Source organism: Scyliorhinus torazame, chromosome 3 (assembly GCF_047496885.1).
Source record: "Scyliorhinus torazame isolate Kashiwa2021f chromosome 3, sScyTor2.1, whole genome shotgun sequence".
Lineage (NCBI taxonomy): Eukaryota > Metazoa > Chordata > Chondrichthyes > Carcharhiniformes > Scyliorhinidae > Scyliorhinus > Scyliorhinus torazame.
The window spans coordinates 100,585,905-100,610,765 of NC_092709.1; the positions used below are offsets into that span (position 1 = coordinate 100,585,905).

At 46.1% G+C, this 24,861-nt stretch overlaps 1 protein-coding gene across 1 annotated transcript in view; it reads left to right on the forward strand.

Annotated features, from left to right (window-relative positions):
• Positions 1–24,861, forward strand: part of gatb (glutamyl-tRNA(Gln) amidotransferase, subunit B) — a 166,294-nt gene that overhangs the window by 30,231 nt on the left and 111,202 nt on the right. Inside the window, exons 2-5 of the mRNA XM_072496073.1 lie at positions 12,133–12,277; positions 16,068–16,181; positions 17,525–17,720; positions 18,192–18,314. Coding sequence (XP_072352174.1) covers positions 12,133–12,277; positions 16,068–16,181; positions 17,525–17,720; positions 18,192–18,314 — 578 coding nt within the window. The remainder of the gene's footprint in view (positions 1–12,132; positions 12,278–16,067; positions 16,182–17,524; positions 17,721–18,191; positions 18,315–24,861) is intronic.

The following is a 24,861-nucleotide window of genomic DNA, read 5'->3' on the forward strand; positions in this document are numbered from 1 at the left end:
CACTAGTGTTTTGTGCTTAAACAAAGGCGATTACAATGGGATGAGAGAAGAACTAGCTAAGGTAGACTGGGAGCAAAGACTTCATGGTGAAGCAGTTGAGGAACAGTGGAGAACCTTCCGAGCAATCTTTCAGTGTTCAGAAAAGGTTCATACCGACAGAAAAGACGGTAGAAAAGGGAAAAATCGACCGTGGATATCTAAGGAGGTGAGGGAGAGTATCAAATTGAAGGAAAAAACATACAAAGTGGCAAAAATTAGTGGGAGACTAGAGGACTGGGAAGTCTTTAGGGGACAACAGAAAGCTACTAAAAAAGCTATAAAGAAGAGTAAGGTAGACTATGAAAGTAAACTGGCTCAGAATATAAAAGCAGATAGTAAAAGCTTCTACAAATATATAAGACAAAAAAGAGTGGCTAAGGTAAATATTGGTCCTTTGGAAGATGAGAAGGGAGATTTAATAATAGGAGACGGGGAAATGGCTGAGGAGCTGAACAGGTTTTTTGGGTCAGTATTCACAGTGGAAGACACAAATAACATGCCAGTGGCTGATGGAAATAAAGATATGATAGGTGAGGATCTTGAGATGATTGTAATCACTAAGGAGGCAGTATTGGGCAAGCTAATGGGGCTAAAGGTAGACAAGTCTCCTGGCCCTGATGGGATGCATCCCAGAGTGTTAAAAGAGATGGCTAGGGAAATTGTAAACGCACTAGTGATAATTTATCAAAATTCATTAGACTCTGGGGTGGTCCCAGAGGATTGGAAAGTAGCAAACGTGACACCACTGTTTAAAAAAGGAGGTTGGCAGAAAGCGGATAATTATAGGCCGGTAAGCTTAACTTCGGTTGTAGGGAAAATGCTGAAATCTATCATTAAGGAGGAAATAGCGGGGCACCTGGAGGGAAATTGTCCCATTGGGCAGACGCAGCGTGGGTTTATAAAGGGGAGGTCGTGTCTGACTAATTTGGTAGAATTTTGTGAGGACGTTACCAGTGCAGTAGATAACGGGGAGCCAATGGATGTGGTATATCTGGATTTCCAGAAAGCTTAAAAAATATATATATATTAAAGTTTTTTAACACAATTTTTTCCCCTTACAAACAATACCCCCCCCTCCCCCGTAACAAAATAACACGAAATCGCACTGAGCAAGATATATACATGGCAAAATGGTATATTTACATAGCTTTATACCCCTCCCCCCCCCCCCCCAGGGTTGCTGCTGACCGACCTTCCTCTAATGCTCCGCGAGATAGTCTAGGAACGGTTGCCACCGCCTGTAGAACCCCTGCGCAGACCCTCTCAAGGCAAACTTAATCCTCTCCAGCTTTATGAACCCAGCCATGTCGTTTATCCAGGCCTCCAGGCTAGGGGGCTTCGCCTCCTTCCACATTAGCAAGATCCTTCGCCGGGCTACTAGGGACGCAAAGGCCAGAATGCCGGCCTCTTTCGCCTCCACTCCCGGCTCGTCCACTACTCCAAATATTGCCAGCCCCCAGCTTGGCTTGACCCGGACTTTCACCACCTGAGATATTGCTCCCGCCACTCCTCTCCAGAACCCCTCCAGTGCCGGGCATGACAAAAACATATGGACATGGTTCGCCGGACTCCCTGAACACCTTCCACATCTGTCCTCTACCCTAAAGAACCTACTCAACCTCGCCCCCGTCAAGTGCGCTCTGTGAACCACCTTAAATTGCATCAGGCTGAGCCTGGCATATGAGGAGGAGGAATTAACCCTACCCAGGGCATCAGCCCACAAACCTTCCTCGACCTCCTCCCCCAGCTCCTCCTCCCATTTACCCTTCAACTCTTCTGCTAGCGCTTCCCCCTCTTCTTTCATCTCTTGGTGTATTGCCGAAACCTTGCCCTCCCCGACCCATACACCCGAGATCACCCTATCTTGAACTTCTTGTGCCGGGAGCAACGGGAATTCCCTGACCTGTCGCCTCACAAAAGCCCTCACCTGCATATATCTAAATGCATTTCCCGGGGGTAACTCAAACTTCTCCTCCAGTGCCCCGAGGCTTGCAAATGTCCCGTCAATGAACAGGTCCCCCATTCTTCTAATCCCCGCCCGATGCCAGCCCTGGAACCCCCGTCCATCTTCCCCGGGACAAACAGGTGGTTACCCCTGATCGGGGACCACACCGAGGCTCCCACTGCACCCCTGTACCGTCTCCACTGGCCCCAGATCCTTAACGTTGCCGCCACCACCGGGCTCGTGGTATACTTTGATGGCGAGAACGGCAGCGGTGCCGTCACCAACGCCCCCAAGCTCGTTCCTTTACAGGACGCCATCTCCATCCTCTTCCATGCCGCCCCCTCTCCCTCCATAACCCACTTGCGGATCATCGCCACATTTGCTGCCCAGTAGTAGCTCCCTAGGTTTGGCAGGGCCAACCCTCCTCGGTCCCTACTGCGTTTCAGGAACCCTCTCCTTACCCTCGGGGTCTTATTCGCCCACACAAACCCCATAATACTCCTACCTACTCTCTTGAAAAAGCCCTTGGTGATCACGATGGGAAGGCACTGAAACACAAACAAAAACCTCGGAAGGACCACCATTTTGACCGACTGCACTCTACCCGCCAGCGAGAGCGGCAACACATCCCATCTTTTGAAGTCCTCCTCCATTTGGTCCACCAACCTCGTCAGATTCAGTTTATGTAGGGCCCCCCAACTCCTGGCTATCTGGATCCCCAGATACCGAAAAACCCCCACCGCCCTCCTCAGCGGTAGGTCCCCTATCCCTCTTTCTTGGTCCCCTGCCTGTAATACAAAAAGCTCACTCTTCCCTACATTGAGCTTATAGCCCGAGAACTCCCCAAACTCCCTCAGAGTCTGCATAACCTCCACCACCCCCTCCATTGGGTCCGCCACGTACAGCAACAGGTCATCCGCGTATAGCGACACCCGATGCTCTTCTCCCCCTCGGACCACCCCCCTCCATTTATTGGACTCCCTCAGTGATATGGCCAAGGGTTTGATCGCCAATGCAAACAACAGGGGGGACAGGGGGCACCCCTTCCTCGTTCCTCGGTACAGTCGAAAGTACTCCGACCTCCGCCAGTTCGTCACTACACTTGCCACCGGGGCTCTGTAAAGGAGCTTAACCCAGCTGATAAACCCTCCCCCGAACCCAAACCTACGCAACACCTCCCAGAGGTACTCCCACTCTACTCGGTCAAAGGCCTTTTCCGCGTCCATAGCTGCCACTATCTCCGCCTCACCCTCCTCCGATGGCATCATTATCACGTTCAAGAGCCGCCGCACATTAGTGTTTAATTGCCTGCCCTTTTACGAATCCCGTCTGGTCCTCCTGAATCACCCCCGGGACACAGTCCTCAATCCTCGTGGCCAGCACTTTTGCCAATAACTTAGCGTCCACGTTGAGGAGCGAAATCGGCCTGTACGATCCACATTGCAGTGGGTCCTTGTCTCGCTTTAGAATCAAGGAAATTGTCGCCTCCGACATTGTCGGAGGCAGGGTACCCTCCTCTCTTGCCTCGTTAAAGGTCCTCACTAGTAGCGGGGCCAACAGGTCTACATACTTTCTGTAGAACTCCACCGGGAACCCGTCCGGCCCCGGGGCCTTCCCCGCCTGCATACTCCCCAAACCCTTGCTCAGCTCCTCCAACCCGATTGGTGCCCCCAAACCAGCCGCCTCTTGCTCCTCCACCCTCGGGAATCTCAGTTGGTCTAAGAATCGTCTCATCCCCCCCTGGGGGCTGGGATCTGTACAGCTCTTCATAGAAGGCCTTGAATACCGTGTTTATTTTCGTTACACTCCGAACTGTGGCTCCCCTTCCATCTTTGATTTCCCCCTATTTCCCTCGCTGCCGTCCTCTTACGGAGCTGGTGTGCCAGCATCTGACTAGCCTTTTCCCCGTACTCGTAGGTCACCCCCTGCGCCTTCCTCCACTGTGCCTCCACCTTCCCCGTGGTCAACAGGTCAAACTTCGTCTGGAGCCGTCGTCTTTCCCCAAGTAATCTTTCCTCCGGGGCCCCTGCATATCTCCTGTCCACTCTCAAAATCTCCCCCACTAACCTCTCCCTTTCCATGCCCTCTGTCTTCTCCCTATGAGCCCTGATGGAGATTAGCTCTCCTCTGATCACTGCCTTCAACGCCTCCCATACCACCCCCACTCGCACCTCCCCGTTGTCGTTGGCCTCCAAGTACCTTTCGATACACCCCCTCATCTTCCCACACACCACCTCATCTGCCAGCAGTCCCACATCCAGCCGCCACAGCGGGCGTTGGTCCCTCTCCTCCCCCAGCCCCATTTCCACCCAGTGCGGGGCGTGGTCCGAAACGGCTATGGCCGAATACTCCATCCCCTCCACCCACGGGATGAGCGCCCTGCCCAGAACAAAGAAATCTATCCGGGAATAGGCTTTGTGCACGTGGGAGAAAGAAAATTCCCTGGCCTGCGGTCTTGCAAACCTCCATGGGTCCACTCCCCCCATCTGATCCATAAACCCCCTGAGCACCTTGGCCGCCGCCGGCCCATTCAGGCCCCTCACGTTCCACGTTATCAGCCGGATTGGAGGGGCTCTCTCACTCACGCCCCCCCCCCCCCCCCAATCAATATATGTTCCTTCGTTCCCCTTCCCGCCTTTCTTCCCGCGCGTGGGAAAAGAACCCCGCGCTTTCCAAAGCCTGCCCCGCCCCCTCTGGCGCAGCTCCTGTCGCGGCCTTGTCTCTCTCCCCCAGCCCATATAACATTTCCTGCGCGTGATTGACCCCCTATATACAACAACCATCGTACTTCAACCCTCAAACACCCCCCCCACCCTCACAAATCCTCAATTAGAGTCCAACGTTTCAGTTTGTATAAAGGTCCACACCTCTTCAGGCGTTTCGAAGTAGTAGTGTTGGCCCTTATATGTAATTCACAGTCGCGTTGGCTGCAGCATTCCAAATTTCACTACTTTCCGATGCAGCACTGCTTTGGCCCGGTTGAAACTCACTCTCCGCTTAGCAACCTCCGTGCTCCAGTCCGGGTATATTCTGATCTCTGCGTTGTCCCACTTGCTGCTCCGCTCCTTCTTGGCCCATTTCAGGACCCTCTCTCTGTCCATAAACCGGTGAAATCTCTCCACCATCGCCCTTGGCGGCTCATTTGCCTTGGGCTTCCTCGCCAGCACCCGGTGCGCCCCGTCCAGCTCCAGCAACCTCGAAGGGGCCTCCGTGCCCATCAGCGCCCCGATCATCGTGCCCGCGTATGCCACGGCATCGGCCCCCTCCACTCCTTCTGGGAGACCCAAGATCCTCAGATTATTTCTCCTCGACCTGTTCTCCAGGTCTTCGAGTCTTCCCGCCCAGTTCTTGTGTAGCGCCTCGTGCCGCTCCACTCTCACCGCCAGGCCCAAGAGCTCGTCCTCATTCTCACTCATTTTTTTCTGGACCTCCTGGATCTTCACCTCGTGGGCCTTCTGGGTTATCCCTAGTCCTTCAATTACCGCCAGCATAGGCGCCAGCATCTCCTTACGCAGCTCCTCGAAGCAGCGCTTGATGAATTCCTGCATCTCCTCTTTGTCCCCGGCCGCCGCCATTTTGCTTTTTTTCCCTCGCTGCTCCAATGCCGCTTTTTTGGCCGTTTCACTTCGGGTCCGGTCCATAAAAGGTGGTAGGGGACCTCTCTCTTTTCCCCACGGGTTGTCTGTGAAAAAAATTCCGTTGGGGCTCCTCTAGCGAGCCCGAAAATCCGTGATCGCGGGAGCTGCCGAATTGTGAGGCTTAGCTCCGCATAGCCGCAACCGGAAGTCCCAGAAAGCTTTTGACAAGGTGCCACACAAAAGGTTGCTGCATAAGCTAAAGATGCATGGCATTGAGGGTAAAGTGGTAGCATGGGAGGTTAACTAACAGAAAGCAGAGAGTGGGGATAAATGGGTGTTTCTCTGGTTGGCAACCTGTAACTAGTGGGGTCCCTCAAGGATCAGTGTTGGGCCCGCAGTTGTTCACAATCTACATAGATGATTTGGAGTTGGGGACCAAGTGCAATGTGTCAAAGTTTGCAGACGACACTAAGAAGAGTGGTAAAGCAAAAAGTGCAGAGGATACCGGAAGTCTGAAGAAGGATTTGGATAGGTTAGGTGAATGGGCTAGGGTCTGGCAGATGGAATTCAATGTTGCCAAGTGTGAGGCTATCCATTTTGGTGGGAATAACAGCAGAATGGATTATTATTTAAACGGTAAGATGTTAAAACATGCTGCTGTGCAGAGGGACCTGGGTGTGCTGGTGCATGAGTCGCAAAAAGTTGGTGTGCAACAGGTGATTAAGAAGGCTAATCGAGACTTCCGGCGGCCGCACGTTTCGGCAGCTCCCGCGAAAATGGACTTTCGGGCTCTTTTTAAGAGCCCCAACGGAACTTTTGTCTGATCAAACCCGGTGTGGGGTGAAGAAATAAGGAGCCCCCCCCCCCCCCCCCCACCCCCCCCAGTGTGCAGGAAAAAGATCGGTGGCGGTGGCCAGATTTCGGAGGATCCTCGAGGGCAGCGGCAGAGGAAAAAAAGAAGGAAGAAACAAGATGGCGGCGGAGAGAGGCCCGATGATATGGGGGCCAGATCAGGAGGAATTCCTCAGAAGGTGTGTGGAAGAACTAAAGAAGGAGGTGCTGGCGCCGTTGTTGCTGGCAATCGATGGGCTCAAAGAAACGCAAAAGGCCCAGGAGATAGAGCTCAGTGTGGTGAAGGGGAAGGTAACTGAGAACGTGGATGAGATTCTGGGCCTAGCGGTCAAAACGGAGACGTACGAGGCGCTACACAAGAGGTGTATTGAGAGATTCGAAGTCCTGGAAAATAGATCAAGGAGGACCAACCTCCGGATTCTGGGTCTCCCCGAGGGAGTGGAGGGAGCCGACGGTGGGGCCTATGTGAACACGATGCTCCATTCGTTAATGGGAGCTGAGGCCCCCTGGATGTGGAAGGGGCTCATCGGGTACCTGTGAGGAGACCAAAGGCGGGAGAACCACCAAGGGCAATGGTTGTGAGATTTCACCGCTTCAATGACAGAGAGGCTGTTTTGAGCTGGGCCAAGAAGGTACGGAGCAGTAGGTGGGAGAATGCGGTGATTCGAGTGTATCAGGACTGGAGCGTGGAGGTGGCGAGAAGGAAAGCGAGTTTCAATCGAGCCAACAAGGTGCTTCGTAAGAAAAAAGTAAAGTTCAGGATGCTACAGCTGGCGCGACTATGGGTCATGTACCGTGATAGACAGTATTACTTTGAAACGTCGGAAGAAGCATGGACCTTAATCCAAAAAGAGAAACTGGACGAGAACTGAGGGACTGATGTTGGGGGGGGGGGAAATGACAATGCTGATGTATGGAAATGGAAATTGGGGAAGGGGAGGTTCACGGTATCGGGACGATCTTTGACGGGGGGATGACACTGAGAAATGTGGCCGCCGTTGGGGAAAAAGGGACATAGGTGGGGGCTGGGGAATGGGAATGGGGCTGTAGGGGGAGCTGCGCCATAGGAGGCGGGACGGTTCTAGGAAAGCGCGGGTTTTTTCCCGCGCAAGAGAGATGATGGCGGGAAATTAGGCGCAAGGAGGATGGGAGTTCCACACGCGGGGGGGGGGGGGGGGGTTTGTCAAGGAGAGAGCGGGGGAAGCCGGGGTCAGTTGGAGTCAGCTGACTTTCGGAAGCAAAATGGGGGGAGTAACCATGCTAGATGGGGATCTAGCGGGGGGGATAACTGGGTTGCTGCTGCTGAGATCGAGAGGGAGCTGGTAAGAGAAGAGGTGGTCGGGGCGGGAGTGCGCCGCCTGGGGGACTGGCGGGTCGCGGGACCTGGATGGGGGATTGGCCCAGAGTGGGGGATGGCTAGTTGGCTGGACGCAAAAAACAGAGGGGTGGCTATACTGGTAGGGAAACGGGTGTCGTTCGAGGCTAGGGATATAGTAGTGGATAACGGTGGCAGATATGTGATGGTGAGTGGCAGACTGCAGGGAATGGAGGTCGTGCTGGTAAATGTATATGCCCCGAACTGGGATGATGCGGGATTTATGAAGTGGATGCTGGGACGTATCCCGGACCTGGAGGTAGGAAGCCTGGTAATGGGGGGGGGGATTTCAATACCGTGCTGGATCCAGGGTTAGATCGGCCCAGATCCAGGACCGGAAGAAGGCCGGCAGCGGCCAAGGCGCTTAGGGGGTTTATGGACCAAATGGGGGGAGTGGATCCGTGGAGATTTGCTAAACCGCTGGCCAAGGAGTTCTCCTTTTTCTCTCATGTCCACAAGGTATACTCCCGGATAGATTTCTTTGTGTTGAATAGGTCACTGATTTCAAGGGTGGAAGGACCGGAGTACTCGGCCATAGCCGTCTCAGACCATGCCCCGCACTGGGTGGATCTGGAAATAGGAGAGGAGAGGGAACAGCGCCCACTCTGGCGACTGGATGTGGGATTATTGGCGGATGAGGGAGTCTGTGGAAGGGTGTGGGGATGTATCGAAAGGTACCTGGAGGCCAATGATGATGGTGAGGTCCAGGTGGGGGTAGTATGGGAAGCGCTGAAGGCAGTGGTTAGGGGAGAGCTGATCTCCATTAGGACCTACAAGGGGAAAAAAGAGGCTAAAGAGAGGGAGAGATTACTGGGGGAGATTTTGAGTGTGGATAAAAGATATGTGGAGGCCCCGGACGAAGGACTATATAGGGAGAGGCGAAGACTCCAGACGGAGTTTGACCTGCTGTCCACTGGGAAGGCAGAGGCACAGTGGAGGAAGGCACAGGGGATGAGATACGAATATGGGGAAAAGGCAAGTCGGCTGCTGGCCCACCAGCTTCGCAAGAGGATAGCGGCGAGGGAAATAGGGGGAGTTAGGGACGAAACGGGAACTACGGTGCGGAGTGTAGGGAAGGTAAACGAGGTAACCTTCTATGAGAGGTTATATAGGTCCCAACCCCCGGAGGGAAAAGAGGGGATGCAGCAGTTTCTGGACCAACTAAAGTTCCCGAAGGTGGAGGAGCAGGAGGTGGCAGGCCTGGGAGCGCCAATCGGGGTGGATGAGGTGGTTAAAGGACTGGGGAGCATGCAGGCAGGGAAGGCCCCGGGACCAGATGGGTTTCCGGTGGAATTTTATAGGAAATATGCGGATTTGCTGGCCCCGCTGCTGGCAAGAACCTTTAACGAGGCCAGAGAAGGGGGGACTTTACCCCCGACAATGTCGGAGGCGATGATATCATTAATCCTGAAGCGAGATAAAGATCCGCTGCAATGCGGGTCCTATAGGCCTATCTCGCTCCTGAATGTGGACGCCAAGCTGCTGGCAAAGGTGCTGACAATGAGGATAGAGGATTGTGTCCCGGTGGTGGTGCATGAAGACCAGACAGGGTTTGTAAAGGGGAGACAGTTGAACGTTAACGTGCGACGGCTATTGGGGGTGATAATGATGCCCCCAGCAGAGGGGGAGGCAGAGATAGTGGCAGCGATGGATGCAGAGAAAGCATTTGATAGGGTAGAGTGGGAGTACCTATGGGAGGTGCTGAAGAGGTTTGGGTTCGGGGAGGGGTTTGTCTGTTGGGTCAAACTCTTCTATGGGGCCCCAGTGGCAAGTGTAGTCACAAATCGGCAAAGATCGGGGTATTTTCGATTACATAGGCGAACAAGGCAGGGGTGCCCTCTGTCCCCGTTACTGTTGGCGCTGGCAATTTAACCACTGACCATAGCGCTGAGAGACTCGGCTCAGGGGATCTCCAGGCGGTGGCAACCGTTCCTTGGCTATCTAGCGGAACGTTAGGGGAAAATAGATCAGCAGCAACCCAGAAAAAAGGGGGCGACTTGAACTTGTTTTGTTCTAGTTGAGGGGGGGGGGGGAGCACTATTTTTTGTTATGTTGTTAGTTCATTACTTTATTTAAAGAATGTTATCTATTAGTTATTGTGTTATTGTTTTTGTTTTGTAAGGTGGAAAAATTGTGTTTTAAAACTTTAATAAAATATATTTTTTTAAAAAGAAGGCTAATCGAGTTTTGTCTTTCATTGCTAGAGGGATGGAGTTCAAGACTAGGGAGGTTATGCTGCAATTGTATAAGGTGTTGGTGAGGCCACATCTGGAGTATTGTGTTCAGTTTTGGTCTCCTTACCTGAGAAGGACATATTGGCACTGGAGGGAGTGCAGAGGAGATTCACTGGGTTGATCCCAGAGTTGAGGGGATTAGATTATGACGAGAGGTTGAGTAGACTGGGACTGTACTCATTGGAGTTTAGAAGGATGCGGGGGAGATCTTATTGAAACATATAAAATTATGAAGGGAATAGATAGGATAGATGCGGGCAGGTTGTTTCCACTGGTCGGGGAAAGCAAAACTAGGGGGCATAGCCTCAAAATAATGGGAAGTAGATTTAGGACTGAGTTTAGGAGGAACTTCTTCACCCAAAGGGTTGTGAATCTCTGGAATTCCTTGCCCAGTGAAGCAGTTGAGGCTCCTTCTTTAAACGGTTTTAAGAAAAAGATAGATGCCTTTCTAAAGAATAAAGGAATTTGGGGATATGGTGTACGGGCCGGAGAGTGGAGCTGAGTCCACAAAGATCAGCCACAATCTCATTAAATGGCGGAGCAGGCTCGAGGGGCCAGATGGCCTACTCCTGTTCCTAGTTCTTATGTTTGAGGCCCACTCCCACACCGTATCCCTGTAACCTCATACTCCACCTAACCTTTGGACATATAAGGGGCAATTTAACATGGCCAATCCACCTAACCTGCAATTAATCTTAATGAACTCAAAAGACAGAATCATCATAGAATTTACAGTGCAGAAGGAGGCCATTCGGCCCATCGAGTCTGCACCGGCCCTTGGAAAGAACACCCTACCTAAGCCACACATCCACCTATCCCCATAACCCAGTAACCCCATCTAACCATTTTGGATACTAAGGATAATTTAGCATGGCCAATCCACCTAACCTGCACATCTTTGGACTGTGGTACGAAACCGGAGCACCCGGAGAAAACCCATGCAGACACGGAGAGAAGGTGCACACTCCGCACAGACAGTGACCCAAGCCGGGAATGGAACATGGGACCCTGGAGCTGTGAAGCAACTGTGCTAACCACTGTCCTACCATACTGCCCACCCAGGCCGTTGTCTTTTTATATAGATAGCTTTTATGAACAAGAAATTGCTATTATTTTATAGCTTGCATGTTGTAATGTAATTAAAGTATATTTCTATAAGATGACTTTTATTTATTGACTTTAATGATTTGGCTATTGAGTGCAATGCCAGCAGTCTTCGTTTAAGGGCAATTAACATCACCATAAACATAACTGTAATAGGGGTTTTCCTAGTGTATCTAGGACATTCAGATCACCCAGCTCACCAAACATTGGGCACATTTAGTCCTGTTATTTGCTGAGGCAGAGGTAACCCCAGGAAAATTGCTTGCTGCCAGTAAATTCCAGTGTTGATCGGTGTAAAAGCAGTATATAATATTTTCCTCTCCGCTTTGTATCTTATTAAAGGAACTGTCTGCCCAATCTCTCCTGGAATAGATAAGTGGAATATTGCAAATAGCTTTGCTCAGCTCTTCCATAAGAAAAGGAAGATGAGTGTCGTACACACAAGTAGTGTGACATTTTCAATTCGTAAAATTATTTAACTTTTATGTATGCATGACCGATTGCTGACAGTAAACATAAATTATGGCACATGCCTCTTTCATGAAAAAAATTATGTTACATATAAATGCTGGTATGAACTTTATTGATACTTGGGAATAAAGACTTGCTTTTATAGATTATTTTTTCACATTCTCAGGATGTCTCCATCGACTTCACAGCCGATGACGTACTTTTAAGTAGGAAATATGGCAGTGAATTACCGAGCAGCTTGACCAGTTTATCTTTTTAGCGATATTGACTGAAGGATGAGTATTAGTTAGGACATTGCGAATAACTCCCCTGCTGCTCCACATAGTAGTACCATTGGATCTTTGATGCCCATCTGAGAGGACAGATGGAGCCTTGGTTTCATGTCTCATCCAAAAGACAAGGTCTTGCATGATTTTGAGATTCCTTTTAGGCAATTGGGTTGATAGTTATAGTTCTGTAAGGCAGTTGTAATTTTGTTTATTGGTCATGGTCATATTAATTTATCGTCCTATATAAATCATTTTTGTCTTCCAGAAAATGGCTGGGAGTTGTTGGTTTGGAAATCCATGCTCAATTATGTTCCAACTCCAAACTATTCTCTGGGTCCTGGGTGCAATTTTCAGCACCTCCAAATTCATTGGTATCATTTTTAGATGCATCACTTCCGGGCACATTACCAGTGAGTATTTTTCAATGTTTCTACATTGGACTTGTAATAGAAATAATAGTGTTTTATATAACCGAGTTTGGATAGGATTCCTAAAGATGCCTCTTGCTAAAGTTAATTTTTTGTCATACACTGGGCATTATATCTATGTAAACCATTTTTCAATTGATGTGAATTGTTAGGCACCTTGTCTGCTGCTGTTACCTGAATGAGAAAACTGCAGCAGAGAGAAGTAAAGAAGTATAATGAGCAAGAGGTCTATGTAACTCCAAAATTAAAGGGAATTACTGTGCGACTTGGTGGTTATGGTGCTCCAGTCAACTTTGAAATGCTGGGTGGCATGTGGCGCAGTGGATAGCACTGGGACTGCGGCGCTGAGGATCTGGGTTCAAATCCCAGCCCTGGGTAACTGTCCGTGTGGAGTTTGCACATTCTCCCCAAAGATGTGCAGGCAAGGTGGATTGGCCACATTAAATTGCCCCTTAATTGGAAAAGAAAATAATTGGGTACTTTAAATTTATTTTTAAAAACTTTGAAATGCAATATTGGAATAGCTACCAACTCTTCATACCCACACAATTTGTATCCTGTCAAATACATGCCAAGGAGCCAGATTAACCCTTTTCTCCTCACTAAGGAAACAACTGGTGTTTCGCCATCCAGTTTTAGATCCAAGAGTGAGTGTGGTGCATGAGTTTGTGCACAATATGGTCTCTACATTAACATCTCTATGTCTATTCTGTTTCCTTTCCTTTGCACGTTTTGCACTTATTTTTCCCCTGCTTTTGCTTTCGGATGGCAGTTGTTCATTACTCTGCCATTCATACCTCCTCGAGACATGTTTTCTTTATTTATCCCGTATTAATCACTTCCTTTAGCCCTGCTCTACCAATCCTTGTTGTTTAATGTCTCCCATCTTCCATCCTACCACAGATATTGCCTTTTATTCTTTTTCCATCTTCCCACCTTTTAAAATATATTGCTACGTTTTCCAATTGTGATGAAAGGTCACCTACCTGAAATGCTAATTCAGTTCTCTCCATAAGTGGTGCATTATCTGCTGTGTATTTCCAGTATTTTCTGTGTTTACCATTAACCAGTTTAATTTAAATTTCTAATATTATAGATTATGTAACATTTAGTACATCTTGCATGTTTTCCTGTTCTCAAATTTGAGGGTTATTACTTAGACTTGTTAAAAAAACCAAAAGTCACAATTGTAAAACCAGAGTTCCACTCGTGCAAGTTGTTAGACAATAAAACTGAGAGCTTTGCAGCAAAATAATAGTTGTGTAAAGGCTGCTAGACATGAATTCATTTTTACCACCATTTATGCGCTAATCAATTTATAGAAGGTAAATAATTTGAAAGAAAATTGATTTCTAGGAGCTAAGTGAATTATGATGCAGCAAGTTTTACAATACACAAATATTGTGTAGTAAAATAACTTGAATGTTTTGAAGTTGAAATAATTTGTTAGAAAATGTAGAACAAATTATGTTGGTTACCATTGCAATGTTTGAATTTTAATTTGTCCAACATTTAACCATTAAGTTATCAACTTGGATCTAATTTATTTGGTTTTACCTATAACTAAAATTTGTACAAGTTGGAGGGGCATGTACTTGATACCCTCTTACCACAGTCTATTGAGCTCCCAACCTTGCACATCTGATTGAGAGGCAACAAACAGAAGATTGGTGTCTTCCAACAAGTAGCAGAAAAATCATTGGGTTATCCCTAGGAGACTGCCAAAATCCTCTTATTCTTGAACAGCAGTTTTGGAGTCTTGGGAACAAATTGCATTTTTGGCTGCCATTGGTGCGTCCTTGTGTACATCAGATCAAAGGAAGAATTTAAAAGAATGCTCTTAAAAATAAACCTCAAAACGCAGCACATTTAGAAATGTTATAGGATGGAGTGTTATTGAGGTGAGGTTATTCATGAAAGCACGCCGTCACAACCTTGCCCCTCGCCTGAGGTGTGGTGACCCTCAGGTTAAATTGCCACCATTCAGCTCTCCCCGCAAAGAAGAAAGCATCCTATGGTCATCTGGACTATGGCGACTTTACCTTTTTGCCTATTTAGGGGAGGTCTTAAGCATATCTATATCCTGTGAATTCCTCAAAATTACTTTGCAGTTAGAAATAATAATCTTTATTATTGTCACAAGTAGGCTTACATTAACCCGGCAATGAAGTTACTGTGAAAATTCCCTAGTCGCCACATTCCGGCGCCTGTTTGGGTACACTGAGGGAGAATTCAGAATGCCCAATTCACCTAACAAGACATCTTTCAGGACTTGTGGGAGGAAACTGGAGCACCTGGAGGAAACCCACGCAGACACGGGAAGAATGTGCAGACTCCGCACAGACAGTGACCCAAGCCGGGAATCGAACCTGGGACCCTGCCACTGTGAAGCAACAGTGCTAACCACTGTGCTACCGTGCGGCCCCTAACATTAAAGCAATAATGCCCAATGGAATAGTCCAGCTTAAAAGAGGAAGATCTACAAGTTTTGGTTGCCAATAAACCAGAACCTCATCTAACATGCGTCACCACCTTCTCATTCAGAAGGAATATTTTGTGAACATTTTTGGTAGATTAAAATGCTATTTATAATTTCAGGGAAGTTTGAAATAACCAGACCTGATGTGTTTGTCAGGTTGTCGTGTCTGTCCAAATGCTCATTTATGTGGAGCATCTCTTGGCTACAGTGGCAGCAGTATGTATCATCTATAAGATGCATTACAGGAACTCAACCAAGACTCCTTTGACAGCACCTTCCAAACCCACAACCACCAGCATCTTGAAAAACGAGGGTAGCAGATACATGGGAACACCACCACCTGGAAGCTGTCCTCCAAGCCATTCGTCATCCTGAAATGAAAATACATTGCTGTTCCTTTACAGTCACTGGGTCAAAATCCTGGAACTCCCTCCCTAACAGCACCGTGGGTGTATCTACACCACATGGGCTGCAGCAGTTCAAGAAGGTAGCTCACTCTCCAGGGCAATTAGGGATGGGTAATGCATGCTGGCTTGGGTAGCTTGAAAAATAAAAAAAGGTCTTCAAAACGATCTTTACATATTATGAGATTGATTTAAATAGTTAATGAGAAAAACATTAATATTTTGATAAAATATTTGAACCAAGTCTCCATTCCCCTCACCGCACCCTGCTTTGAGTGAATTTAGTATACTGTAGCTGTTTTTTTGTATGAATTATTATTTTACTTTGACAGTGTGGTCAACTTATGCTTGTTGGTTCAGTGCATCATGCTGAGCTAAACACTAGCCTTGCAAAGCCCATGCATTGAAGTTGAGAAATTTATTTTAAACAAATTACTTATAATTTTCACTGGTTTACTTATTTTGTTTTTTTTAATGATTTCAGTAGGAGGCAAATTGACATCAAATTGATTTTGGTTTTCTAAATTTGTTCCAAGTTCTGCAGTTCAATCAGTTGTACATGACCTTCACTGACTTAAGTGTCATTATGATTTTATATGCACCCACATTCATTTCATTTTAATCAACAATGCAATATTGAGCTGTGAAGAAGAGTCTGTGTGAAGATTTGTATAATTCATCATTCTGACTCAACAGAATTAGAATTTAGTGTCTGATTTGGGAATGTTGGCTCATCAGATAGTAGAATGAATTTCTGTAATTTGTTTGTGACTTTATTCTTAAAACAGCATCTTTAGTTGCTGCAGGATATGTTTTTGAATTGAATGTCTTACATGAGGGATGCCTGTATGTTTGCAATGTAATCATTGTATTTCTTCATCCTCAAAAGGTTCTCAACAAACGCAGTGTTGAAGCAGCTGTGATGACTGGCTTGGCCCTAAACTGTACCATTAACAAGAAATCCAAGTTTGACAGAAAACACTACTTCTACGCTGACTTGCCAGTAAGCTTGTGCATAGTTTCAAATAACTTCCCTGCAGAGTGCCCTCTTCACTTGTATTTAAGACATGTTCAAAATATTGAAAATCAGAACTTCTGGTGCCATTTAATATCTTAAATTATGACGTTGAATACAAAATCTTAAATAAAGTATTGTTGCTCATGAAATGTTCATGCTGTGACCTTGATCTTCAGTTCGTCTTCCATTTTCTACTAATTGCTTCCCCATATCTATCATCTCGGGCCCAGTTTTCTCCCTCTCACAAACGTAATGGTATTGAAGTCAATTGTTGGTCTCCTGCTGCCTTCCTGACCAAGATCAATTAATGCAACACATTTCAGGAATCAAACTTGTAATTATTTTAATCTGAGAGATCTGGGCTGGTTTTGATTACCTGAGGGGGTCAAAGAGGAATTTTGGAGTATTTTTTCTTTTGAGGTGAGAGGAGGGATGGTGTACAGATGGAAGGAATATTTAACTAGTTGTGCTATCATGGCATAGACTTGATAGAGCAGCTGATCTTTTTCCTACCTAACCTTTTTGAAGGCTTGCATATGGCTCCATTACTAAGTATTTGAACCTTCTGAATGATATGAGAATCCACCAATCCCTTTCTGACTGGCTACTGGAAGCATGTATTGTTGAGATGGCAATAGTATCCCAAAGGATTCACCAACCTACACTCTTTCTACCTCCCTCCCTCAGGAACCCATGGGTTGCGTGCATATACACACCACCTGCTGTGTGTGGCCTTTGTTCAGTTAGCAGAAGGCAAACAGGAGTAGGCAGGATGGACTCTCACTGCCAACCAGCAGTTCTGTCCAACTGCGAAACTGCAATTGAAAAATAAACGGCGTGCAAGTTTATAACTTTGTTTATGCTTTACTGGTTCTATTGTTGTGCCCTCCCCGCTCTTCCAACTCCCCATTTACTTTAAATGTTATCCAACTCTGTTCCTTTAGCTGTGCTATATTTTACTTGATATTTGCGCTGCTTTATTTGCTTTAGTTTCATTTGTTTTTAGTTCCTGTTATGTTACTATCAGGACACAGCATTGCAAAGGCAAATGGGTCATCTTGTTTATTTTGCCATGTTACCTCCAGCAACAAGGTTGATGAGAATTTAATAATGACAATTTTCTGAGAGCAGATAAGTTTAAATAGATATTTGGTTTAAGAAAAAGTACTATTGGGATTTATTTTTATTCTAATTATCAGCACACCCTGAAGGATATTTAAACACTTTATATTAAAGATTTGTGGCAGTTAAATCTCTGAATTTAATCTGGTTGATGTCAAGGTTCCTCGGCAGACATTTTGAGAATTTCTTTTTTGTTATACATGTAGGTTGGCTATCAGATAACACAGCAGAGATGTCCAATTGCCATCAGTGGAAGCCTTGCATATAGCCTTTGTGTTGGGAAAAACAGAAATCATATACCTAAATTGGCGCGAATCAAACAAATCCAACTGGAACAGGATAGCGGCAAAAGTCTCCATGATGATGCAAGAACCCAAACGTTAATTGATTTAAATAGGGCTGGTACGTATAACTAGTAAAATTCACAATATAATATTGGCATTTTATCCCTTTTTAAGTTACAGATAAGATTATGTTTTGGAGCTGTCTAAGATAAAATGTTGGAATGAAGAGGGACATGTGACTGATTTCTGCCTGACGACAAGCCTGGGTGGTTTGTTGCCATGGGGACAAAAAGGGCTCAAGCTGTGAGACCTACTGAGCAAGGTCCATAGTTCTTTGATTGTAAAGTACGTTGGGTTGCCCTGTGATGTGGTGTGATGAGGCAGCTGGTAAAAAGTTTATAATTAAGATCAAGCTTGGTTGTGATGTGTCTTGCAGTCAAATAGCTTAGTGACATTCACTGTCTGGTAATTGCCTTTCTCCATGAAAATTACTTCCCCGTCTCTCTTTTCCCAACCCAACGTTCCCAATGCTACTCTTGCATTTTGACAAAAAATTGTAATTTTATTTGCTAAATATTGTTGATTGCAGGGGTTGGTTTGATGGAGATTGTTATGGAACCTGATATGTGTTGTGGAGATGAAGCGGCAGCAGCCGTTCGAGAACTTCAACTTATCTTACAGACACTTGGTACAAGCCATGGAAATATGGCAGGTAAAGAAGCTGTTTTTTAATTCCGAGATAGAAAGCTTAAAAATTGCACTTATTTAAATGTAATACTCATTGTTATGAAACCAATTTGATGAAAAAAAACACTTTTTTGAGGATTGCTTATCAAACAAAATGTGCAGAAATTTGGAAAGTATACTGACTTAACAGTGTTTGTATGGAGAGGGAATTAAAAAAAAAAGTGATAGGAATTGGGAATTTTGTTGGTTTAACAGGAAGAAATAGTGTAGTTAAGAAAACTTATGTTTTATAACATGGACGTTGTCAAAAATGCAGACTAGTATTCAGATAGTTGTCCAAAGGTACATCATCCAAATATCATCCTTAGTTACCAGACAGTGAATGTCACTAAGCTATTTGACTGCAAGACACATCACAACCAAGCTTGATCTTAATTATAAACTTTTTACCAGCTTGTTTAGTATTCCTTCCCTCAAATCAATTAACTTTCTGCTTGTGCCTGCTCTGGAATATGGTTCTCCTTTCAGCCATCCTTTGGTACCTCACCTATGTGCCTCTTATTCATATGTGAATCTTGAAAGTAAGTGTCGGTAATTCATTTGGTCATCAAGAGTGGACTTATTACAGCAATTGTGCCTTTGCATGATGTGCACAAATGCATGCACATAGTTCCAGCAGGTGCACTTGATAGCAATCGGGTGCAGTGACCTTGTTTGATTCCACTCAATTGCTCTTGGTGCTGCATTCTAGTAAGTGGAGGGACAATAAGCTACAACAGGTTAATACATGGATCAATAAATTATGCAGGAGGATAGCCCCCCTTCATCCCTGCCACTAAAATGTCGAGGGATGTCCTGATCTGCAATCATTTAATGACCAATGCACACTAATTGACACTTAATTGTCCCACAGGCAGACAAACTACATCTGCTGCTGGGGAGGGATGTTAAATCCTACCCTACGTTGTGCTATTAATGAAACCTGGCTAAATAAGGGAAGGAATGGGAACTTCATATTTCTGGCTCTAACATACACAGGAATATTTGGATTTGTTTATTGTCATGTGTACTGAGGTGCAGTGACAAGTATTTTTCTGCGAGCAGCTCAAACCAGATCATTCAGTACATGAAAGAAAAATAAAATACATAATAGGGCAACATGAGGTACAAAATGTAAATACATAGTCACCGGCATCGGGTGAAGCATACAGGAGTGTAGTATTAATCGGGTCAGTCCATAAGAGGGTAGTTAGGAGTCTGGTATCAGCGAGGAAGAAGCTGTTTTTGAATCTGTTTGTGCGTGTTCTCAGACTTTTGTATCTTCTGCCCGATGGAAGAAGTTGGAAAAACGAGTAAGCCAGGTGGGAGGGGTCTTTGAGTCAATGGATGGGAGGCAGGTTCGTGTGATGGACTGGGCTGTGTTCACGACTCTCTGAAGTCTCTTGGGCAGTTGCCACACCAGGCTGTGTGACAGCCAGTTCGGGTGCTTTCTACGGTGCATCGGTAAAAGTCGGTAAGAGTCAGTGTGGACATGCCGAATTTCCTTAGTTTCCTGAGGAAGTTAGGCATTGTGCTTGCTTGGTAGTAGCGTCGACGTGGGTTTTAGGTGATGTGCACACCTAGGAATTTGAAGCTGTCAACCATCTCCACCTCGGCCCTGTTGATGCAGACAGGGGTGTGTACAATACTTTGCTTCCTGAAGTCAATGACCAGCTCTTTAGTTTTGTTGGCATTGAAGGATAGATTGTTGTCGTTGCACCACTCCACTAGGTTCGCTATCTCCCTCCTGTATTCTGACTTGTTGTTCGAGATCCGACCCGCTATGGCCGTGTCGACCGCAAACTTGTAGATGTAGGGAAGAAAATAAGGAGGGGAGCTGGTAGTATGATCAAAGATAGTAGAGCACTACAAAGTGATGATGTACTTTTAAAAAAATTTAGAGTACCCAATTCCACCTACCGTGCACATCTTTGGGCTATGGGGGCAAAACCCACGCAGACATTGGGAGAATGTGCAAACTCCACACGGACAGTGACCCAGAGCTGGGATCGAACCTGGGACCTCAGCACCGTGAGGCAGCAGTGCCAACCACTGTGTCACCGTGCTGCCCCCAAAGTGATGATGTACTTGAGGGTTCAAAGAAAAATTTGTTTCATTAGAATTAAGGAACGATAGAGTGGTTATGCTGCTTCTGTGTATCGCAGACCATTAACTAGTGGGCAGGAAATAGCAAATTTGCAGACAATTTAAAGAAACGTACAAGTTTACCGATAATAAGGGAATTCAGTTATATATACTGGGAATATAATGATGCAAAAGGCAAAAAGGGAGAGGAATTCCAGAAATTTTACAAGAGGTTTACTTGACCAGTATGTTTCCAGCCTAATGAGGAAGGAAGCAGTGCTGGATGTAACTCTGGGAAATAAAGTGGGACAAGTGGAGCATTTTTCAGTGGGATAGCATTTGGGAACTGATCACAGTAACACTGAGTTTAGAGTCATGTAGGGGGAAAAGGACAAGGAAAAATTAAATGTAAAAATGGTGAACTGGAGGAGGGTCAATTTCACGGAGTTGAAAAGGAATCTGGCCTACATGGATTGGAATCAGGATTCGCAGTTAAAACTGTAAATGAGCAATGGGAGGCCTTCACAGAGGAGATTATTCAGGTATGTGCTAGGCACATTGACATGAAAGACAAAGGAAGGGCATCCAAAGCTCCTTGGATGACTATAGAAACAGGAATTAAAATGAAACAGTAAAAGGAGACTTATGACAAATTGTTGAGAAGGTGTGTTTTAACCGCCTGAGTGTTGTGTCTGCACCTTAAGAATAACATATACAGCTTTGCCATGGACCTCTGATGATGAAACAGCAGAGCAGCACCTGGAGTAGAAACAACTTCAACATCAGCCGGCTTCTCCTCGGCCAAAGGCTGCTCTAAAGGACAGGGTTCCAACTTGAAGGAGCCGATAACTTTATACAAGTTCCAGGAAGAGGATCAGCTTATTCAACGTGACTTAAGTAGCAGCATCTCAGAAGACTCGGGCTTTCATGGCAGATTTTTGCTGACATCTGCAGCCAGTTGGAATAAGAGCCCTTTCACGGTGAGCCCAGCGGGTTTGCGTTACCAGTAGTCATTATAAGCTGTTATCGTAAATGTATCTCCCAGGTTACTATTTGCCAGGATTACCAATTACATCTACTTTGCTATTAATGAGGCCAGTCAGAGCCAGAGGGCTCTCACATTTGCTATAGTGGCTAGATTCTCATTTGTATAAGGATCATAGACTGCATGCATATGGCAGTCCAGGCACCCTCAGAGCAGCAAGTGTTTTTTGTCATCTGGAAGAATTGCACTTGTAACCACTGGAAGATTTTCATTCATGTTTATGCAAAATATCCTGGAAGCTGCTATGATGCATTCATTCTGCTCCAGGCATATCTCCCACAGGTCTTGCACTTCAAAGCAAATTCAGTACATGACTCCTTGGAGTTGGGAGCTACCCTCTGAGGACATGGTTAATGCGACATATGAAGAGCCCATTACTGCAGAAAGTAAGGGCAATTTCTGTTGATTCCCTTATAACCTGTTTTTTTTACTTTTGTCGTTATCATTTTTGATCCAAGGATATTTAATGGACATGTGCCTTTAAGTCGAGCAGGGAAGTGAGGAACTCAAAAGTTGCAAAATAGTACATTGTGTGCTATGAAGATTTAGATTTTGAACAGAAGAATTTAGACTTTATGGCACCTGAGAGACCGGAGGGATTTTGATTGATTGATTGGCTGATAGCCAATGGATTGGCTAAGGACCGTATCTTGCCCAGCGACAGACAGTGATTGGGTTCAGCCAGATGGAGGTTTTCAGAGAACCCAGAGAGAAGGTCTTGGAACGTGAAAGAAGAAGCTGTGAGTTGCTCTCTCTTCCCGTCTTTCTCCAAAAAAGGTTACCTGCTTGCTGTTTCTGAGACTGCAGTCTCCGAGATCCTGATGAATCTACAATGAAAACCATTACAGAATGAAAGCAAAGACATCCAACTGGAGGCCTGGACCGAGGATCTAACTGGAAGATGTCTATCTGAAGCAGAGACTTTTATCCTTTAACTTTTCGTATTTAAAAAAAAAAAATGTTTATTAATGTTTTCATAAGCAAAATCATACAAAACAATTAACCAAAGTTACACAATAAGAGAATGAGACTAACAAGCAAAAGCACACGTTAACTTAACCCCAAAAAACTAAACTAAATCTTTTAACAGCTGACGGTAACTAGCTCCTTAAAGGAAATGAATGGCTGCCATCTTGGGTAGAACACTTCTACTGATCCTCTAATGGTGTACTTAACCTTCTCCAAATGCCCATATCTCAAAATCCAGAATGGGACCCAACTCACCTCCCCATTTCGCCCTCACTCAACGGAGTTGACTCTGCTGAGAGGGTATGGTCATATATGCCCCCCCCCCCAAAACAATCAGATCCGGCCAAACACAAAATCCTCTTCAACAGGGAAGTGGGTGGTACCAATTGACAGGAGGGAAAAGCCCTCTGCGGGAAAAATCACTTATCTGACAAGACTAGAGCCAGGCAGTTGGAATTTCTCTGCCAGTCCCTAAAACTGGCTAACCTCCCCTCCACAAACAGGTCTCCAAACCCTTCCACTCACATGACTTGAACGTTGAGTCCAAACTCGCTGACAGAAAAAGGTGGTTATTGCAAATGGGGGCCAGCAGAGACCCGGGAACAGAGCTTAAAATGCTGCCTGAACTACTTCCAGATTCTCTGGGTGGACACCACCACTCGATTCAGGGAAAATCTTACCAGAGAGAAAGGCAACGATGCGGTTACTATTGCACCAAGGCTAGAAACCCTGCAGGAGCCCGTTTCCATTTGTCCCCATGTGGAACCAGGATCACTGAGCCACAACAATATCTTCTGACTATTGGCTGCCCAATAGTAAAACAATAAATTGGGTAGAACCAAGCCTATCTTTTTGGAGCAAAACCCCACGGATCCTTGAAGTCTTAACCCGCCCAAATAAAGGAGGACTTTAATTTATTGACTTTGACGAAAAAGAATTTGGGGAGAAAAATGAGATGACTTAAAATAGAAATAAAAATCTCGGGTGTACGTTCATTTTAATAGTCTGAACCCTGCCTGACAGGGGGAGGTTATCCCACCTCTGACTTGACACCATGAACCAGACTGATGTAATTTAATTTATGAAGCGAGGCCCCTCATCCTGGTTTTGGGGGGGGGGTTGACCTGGTATTCTGAGAAGGAGCCAAAACTACAAAGCAGCTTCATTGTCTCGTCCATAGAGGGTACTGGGTCCGCAATATAGAGGAGTAGGTCATCTGCATAAAGGGACCCCTGATGCTCCACCACTCCCCCACTTATCCCCCTCCCCTTAACAGAGTATCTCAGCACTATAGCAAGCAGTTCTATTGCCAAAGCAAACGAGCAGAGACAGTGCCTCGTGTCGCCCCGATTCAATGGGAAGTAGCCAGAGTTCAGAGCATTCATATGAACACTAACAGTGGGGGCTATACAGTAATCAGATCCAGGCGATAAACTTGTGTCCAAATCTGAATCTCAGACAGATACTCAACTCTTATCAAATGCTTTTTCGGTATCTAGGGAAACAATCCCCTCTGGTTCTGGCACCAAGTAGGGGTAAAGAACAATATTTAGCAGGCGAGATATATTGGTGACAATTGCCAACCTTAACAAAGCCTATTGGATCATCCGAAATCACCTCTGGGAGGCAGGACTCCAGCCACAGTGCCAGCATTTTAGCAAGTAGAGTGATATAGGTCGATATGACCCACATTCTGTGGAGTCTATCTTTCTTGAGAATCAAGGAGATAGAGGCCCGTGTGAAGGTAGAGGGCAATCAACCCTGGGATAAGGAATCATTAAACATATCCAGAATTAAAGGCAAACGCCTCATAAAATTCAAGGGGGAAGCCATTCGGGCCAGCTGCTTTAACAATTTGCATCAAGCCAATGCATTTCACGATTTCCTTTGGGGATTCCAACTCATCGCTCCTCTTCTCACTCTACAGCTGGGATGGATAAGCTGTCCAAAACGTCGGTCATGAGCGATCCCTCAGGTGGAGACTCCGATCTATAGAGACCCGAATAGAACAATTCGAAAACTGAATCAACCTGAAGAGGGGCAGAAAGCAGGCTGCCACTCTAATAATAATAATAATCTTTATTATTGTCACAAGTAGGCTTACATTAACACTGCAATGAGGTTACTGTGAAAAGCCCCTAGTCGCCACACTCCGGAGCCTACTCGGGTACACAGAGGGACAATTTAGAATATCCAATTCACCTAACAGCACGTCTTTCAGGACTTGTGGGAGGAAACCGGAGCACCCGGAGGAAACCCATGCAGTCATGGGGAGAACGTGCAGACTCCGCACATACATTCCTGGTTACATACCTGTGCGATCTCTGGGAACATAGAACATACTGTGCAGAAGGAGGCCATTCGGCCCATCGAGTCTGCACCGACCCACTTAAGCCCTCACTTCCACCCTAACCCCCTAACCCAATGACCCCTC